This window comes from Fukomys damarensis, unplaced genomic scaffold (genome assembly GCF_012274545.1).
Source record: "Fukomys damarensis isolate Sample0158 unplaced genomic scaffold, DMR_v1.0_HiC HiC_scaffold_16, whole genome shotgun sequence".
Classification (NCBI taxonomy): Eukaryota; Metazoa; Chordata; class Mammalia; order Rodentia; family Bathyergidae; genus Fukomys; species Fukomys damarensis.
The window spans coordinates 71,454,858-71,460,070 of record NW_022900928.1 but is presented as its reverse complement, the minus strand read 5'-3'; the positions used below and the strand labels follow the sequence as shown (position 1 = coordinate 71,460,070).

The window sequence follows — 5,213 nt, the reverse complement described above, 5'->3', positions numbered from 1 at the left end:
TGTAATAAACTCAGGGACTGCAGAGTATGAGGGCCCTATTAATGTGGTTTTATATTGATGAAAACTAAGATCTTTTTTATTTTTCTTCATTGTTGGCCCTCAAGCTCAGGGAGGTAAGAAGGTACTGTATCTTGTATTATGTTTCCCTTCTATCACTTGACATATAATTAGAAATTTAATGGAATTAAATTGATCGGGATTGATGTAAGAAATATGGATGTAGCCTTGTAACACTGGATATTTTTGGCTTTAGAATCACAAAAAAGCACATATAATTTGTGCAATTTACTGATGTGTATGAAGAAGAAAAGTTGGGTAAATGGATATATAAAATATCTGGGTAAGACTGTTAATAAGGACTATGTGACATGAGAAACTAAACTGCAGAAAAATGTCAGATCTAGTGAGAATTGGGAAGATCAAAACATTTCCTTTAGGAAGAAATGCCTTGCAACATATAAATCCTATTCTTTCTTACCATTCCACTGATGTAAACACAGTTACTTTACCTACATGTTAAAATTTGCCACAAATTTTGTTTCATAGACACCCAAGAGTTGATCCTTCCACAAAAATGAGAAATCACACTGTGGTGACTGAATTCATCCTGCTGGGCATCCCTCAGACAGAAGGCCTAGAGACTGCCCTTTTCTTCCTGTTCTCATCATTGTATTCATGCACCCTCCTGGGAAATGTGCTCATTCTTACTGCTATCTTGTCCTCCTCCCGGCTTCACACTCCCATGTATTATTTCTTGGGAAACCTGTTCATCTTTGACCTGGGTTTCTCTTCAACTACTGTCCCCAAGATGTTGTCATACCTTCCTGGGCAGAGTCAAGTCATCTCTTTTCAGGGCTGTGCTACTCAGCTCTTCTTCTACCATTTCCTGGGCTGCACTGAGACTTTTCTATACACAGTGATGGCCTATGACTGCTTTGTTGCTATATGTTATCCACTGAGATACATGGTCGTCATGAACCACAGGGTGTGCTTTGTCTTGGCCACAGGAACCTGGATGAGTGGCTGTGTCCATGCCATTATCCTAACCTCCCTCACCTTCAAATTACCCTACTGTGGCTCCAACCAGGTGGGCTACTACTTCTGTGATATACCTGCAGTGTTGCCTCTAGCTTGTGAGGATACCTCTCTAGCTCAGAGGGTAAGTTTTACAAACGTTGGCCTTGTGTCTCTCACTTGCTTGTTTCTCATCCTTGTTTCCTACACACGCATTGGAATCTCCATATCAAAAATCCGCTCCACAGAGGGCAGGCAACGAGCATTCTCCACCTGCAGCTCCCACCTGACTGCAATCCTTTGTGCTTATGGGCCAGTCATCATCATCTATCTGCAGCCCAACCCCAGTCCCTTGCTTGGTGCTGTAATTCAGATGCTGAATAACCTTGTAACTTCCATGCTGAACCCACTGATCTACAGCCTGAGGAATAAGGATGTAAAATCAGCCCTGAGAAATATATTTCTCAACACAATCCCTCCTTTGGGAAGTAAATGAGATTATCTAAGACTTCAGACATATTTGATTTCCTATTTTTAGGACAAGTCCTCATCTGCAGCTTTTCAATTAATCTGCCACTTAATTGCAGTGTTTTCAAATATGTGTGTTTTGCTATTTCCCTGTACATCCAAAACCACTGCTTTGCAGACAGTACACTGATTCTAATGTTGTGTATTATGTCCCAGCAACACTATCTCCCAAAACAATTCTCAGTCTGTTAATTCTTTAAAAGAGTTAAGAAAAGACATGTATTCTTTACTATCTTGTTAATGATATATATGTGTGAGTTCACAGATATGGAAGTGAGAAAGAAATAAGTCAAGAAAGAGTAGCTTAATATTATGTATTAGAATTGCGTATCTTTTCTTTTGGTTCATTGTAAGCACAAATGTGTACCAATTGTCTTCAAAACTCAAACTAGTGTTTAAGGTGAGTTCTCATAAGTATGCAATCTGTGTGACATTAAGATTTTTTTAGTACAGATTTTTGTGGGATCTAGATATTTTTCTTGCTGTTTTAGAGCCCTAGCCATCTATGAACCTAGATCATTTCTCATTAAATACAAAAGAATCAGTATAAGCTACATAAAATTTGCCAAGAAATCATTAAATTTAAGTGTTTTGTACATGTTCCATTCCAAATACAGGGAATATCAATTATTTTTTTTCTCATTTAGTTTATTGGTACATTTTAGGTATACAGTAGTTACCTTCATCACTGGGATCTTGTGCCTTTACATGACAGGTCTTGGTTCTCATTTTTTACCCATACGCCTGTCCTCCCTTCACCCCCTCTTCCCTTCCCTGTTTACAAACACTACTTTATTTCCATTTTTTCATTTCTTATTTTTTTCCTTTTCCCTTATTAACTTTCCCCTACCCTTTCCATTTCCCCTACACCTTTATCCCTTTTCTGACTATTTCACATTGTCAATTATATCATTAGGATCTTATGTACTATTATAATTTGTTCACACCAGAGAAACTATTTGGTATTTACACATGTGTGACTTATTTATTTCACTTAGGAGTATATGCTCAATATGTATCCATTTTCCTATGAATTAATTTAATTCTCATTCTCTGTGGCTGAGTAGTATTCCATTTTATAGAAAAACCACATCTTCTTTATCCAGTCTCCAACTGATGGGCAAAAGGGCTGTTTCCAGTTTTAGCTATTACAAACTGTGCCGCTATAAACATAGGTGCACATACATCACTGTGATATTATTCTTTTAATTCTTTTGGAAAGATACCCAGCAGAGGAATAGCTGGGCCAAATGGAACCTCTAAACCTAGTTCTCTTAGGTATCTCCATATTGATTTCCACAGTGGTTACACCAGTCTGCACTCCCACCAACAGTGGAGAAGGTTTCCTTTCTCCCCACAACCCCAGCAACTTTGTTTATAAACAATTTCCATGTTCAACTTTGTGTAAAATCGTGTAGCAGTAATAAACTTATCTCAACATAAGATAGTGTTTCTTCTCTTCTCATGATAAAATTAGTATTTTTTTTTGCTTCTTTACCTCTGTGTTCCATAATTCTGTGGAAAGATAGATAAGTTTAATGCCCAGAAACTATGCTGAAGGTTGTAATGAATATATTCTCCTTATTTTCCTGATTTTGTTTTCTCTTTCTTTTTATATTTTACTTGTTTGTTGTTTATGGCTTTTCTTGTAAGCCACATTAAGTCCTTTTAGAAAAGTGGCAGAGACTGAATACTGAAGAGGAAAGAGGAGGGAGAGAAAGAAAGGGAGGAAAGAAGAAATAAAAGAAGCAAGAGAGGGAAGAAGGAAGGATGGATTGCATATTTTAGAAATAAAAGAGAATAGTATTTCATAATGGAATGATTATTGCCTTACTTTTACCTTCAGTTCCTATTATCACAGGTGACTAAAAATCATTTCTCCATGTATTAACTACAAAGCATGGGATTCTAGAGCACAGTATCACAAAGTATTAAGAGGTTTCCAGTGACATGCTTGTATGTGCCAGTAATTAAGGCAGTGGGACATGCAATGTAAGACTCTCTAAAGTGAGACACTCTGATTGTATTTCACAAGCTGTTAGCTAGTTACTCTTGTCAGAAATAAAAAACACTAATCCACCTTCAAGAGACTTTAGTAGCATTAACACTAATTTTAGATAAGCAACAACTGGATTAGAATATTAAATATGCCACATGTTAAAGAATAAAACATAATGTCATTTCTCCCTCTGTTTTTAACATAAACGTCAAAAAATTCATTAACTGTTACAGTCAGGTTGCTATAATTTTAAATATTCTGCTGATCAATAAACAAGCACAGGCGCTACTGTCTTAAACACTCATGTTTTCCTTTCTACACTTCCCTTTGTGGGGAGGAATGCTAAAATAGGCTCAAGTCTCACAGCTGCCCATTTGATCCTTTAAACACACCCAGTGCACTTTTGTTTTAATCTTTTGCCATTTTCACTATAAACAGCTGGTAATACTAAAATTTAGTAAAACATTAGTAGAGTAGTTTTAATGGCTTAGAAAATCTCTTTGAGGTTTTTCCTAATGGTTTTATTCTGGTGAGCATTAAAATGTAATTCGTGTCATCCAGTTTTTATCTTTCCTCTCAATAGGGTCCCTCAAAAGATTTTCACAGAAAGGTCAAGTTTACAGGCTGAGAACCTGAACTACTGAATTTTTTTCAGTAATGGCAGCAGCAAAAGTAGAATCTGTAACTTGTTGTACAAGCAGTAAGGTAGTTACTCTTTCTGGAATAGGTCTTCTGATCGGCAATTTTCTTTCTGCTTTAGAAATTTAAAATACTGAGATAATTATGGATGACCGTGGTGCTGTATTACTTTGGTTAACTTCCACCCAAATTATTGTAACCAGAAAAATACCTTTGGAAAAACTTCTCATTTTGTTGTAAAAGAGAAACTTCATTAAATCAGAGATTTCATTTATGTTAATATAAAATGGAGTTGAACATTTTTACATGTAAAACTGTCTAATAAAAAAGAATTTCTAGTTTTTCTGTTTCGAAGAAACATTTTCAGAAACTTCATCACATTGACTGGTACAGATTTCTGCTGAGTGGGGTCACTGAGATGATCACGAGTCTGAGTTGAGCTGGAGCAACTAAGTGAGTGAAATAAAAATGGCAAGTGTGTAACTCAATAGTGCAGCACTTGCCTCATATACATGAGGCCCTAGATTCAACCCCTACCATCACAAGGAAAAGATTTTAGATCTAATTTAGACTTAGGGAAAGTTGACAAAGTTATACTAAGAACCCATGTGTAATATTTGCTTGTTCCCTAAAATGTCATTGCTGTATGTGCTTTATTCTTCCCTCTTCTCCTATATTTGTGTGAGTGTGTGTGTGAATACACTTATTTCTGAATCGGAATAAGTGGTAGGTATGAGTGACTGACCTACACTCCTTTGCCTGACATATTTTACTTAAAATGTGCTTCTCAAAAGGACAACTCTTCTGCCGCCTGCCTTGCAAGGCAAGGACCCAAGTTCAATCCCCAGTACCAATAAATAAATAAATAATAATAATAATAATAATAATAATAAAGACAACTCTTACATGCTTATAACATAATCATGGAATCAGAAAATGAGCATTGACACGTTTTATCTCATTTACATTCTTTAGATTTTTACAAATCATTCCAGTAACTTCCTTTGTAGCCAAAAAAAAAAAAAAAAAAAAA

General features: G+C 36.0%; 1 protein-coding gene across 1 annotated transcript; it reads left to right on the top strand.

Annotated features, from left to right (window-relative positions):
* The first annotated feature begins 565 nt into the window (after positions 1 to 565).
* LOC104858018 (putative olfactory receptor 10D4) lies at positions 566 to 1,510 on the top strand. The gene has a single exon (XM_010618099.2). The coding sequence runs from the start codon at positions 575 to 577 to the stop codon at positions 1,508 to 1,510; it is 936 nt and encodes a 311-aa protein (XP_010616401.1). The 5' UTR covers positions 566 to 574.
* The last annotated feature ends 3,703 nt before the right edge of the window (positions 1,511 to 5,213 follow it).

What these genes read in the sequence shown, in the direction of transcription:
- LOC104858018 (XM_010618099.2), top strand. Translation starts at nt 575, where the DNA reads ATGAGAAATCACACTGTGGTGACTGAATTCATCCTGCTGGGCATCCCT.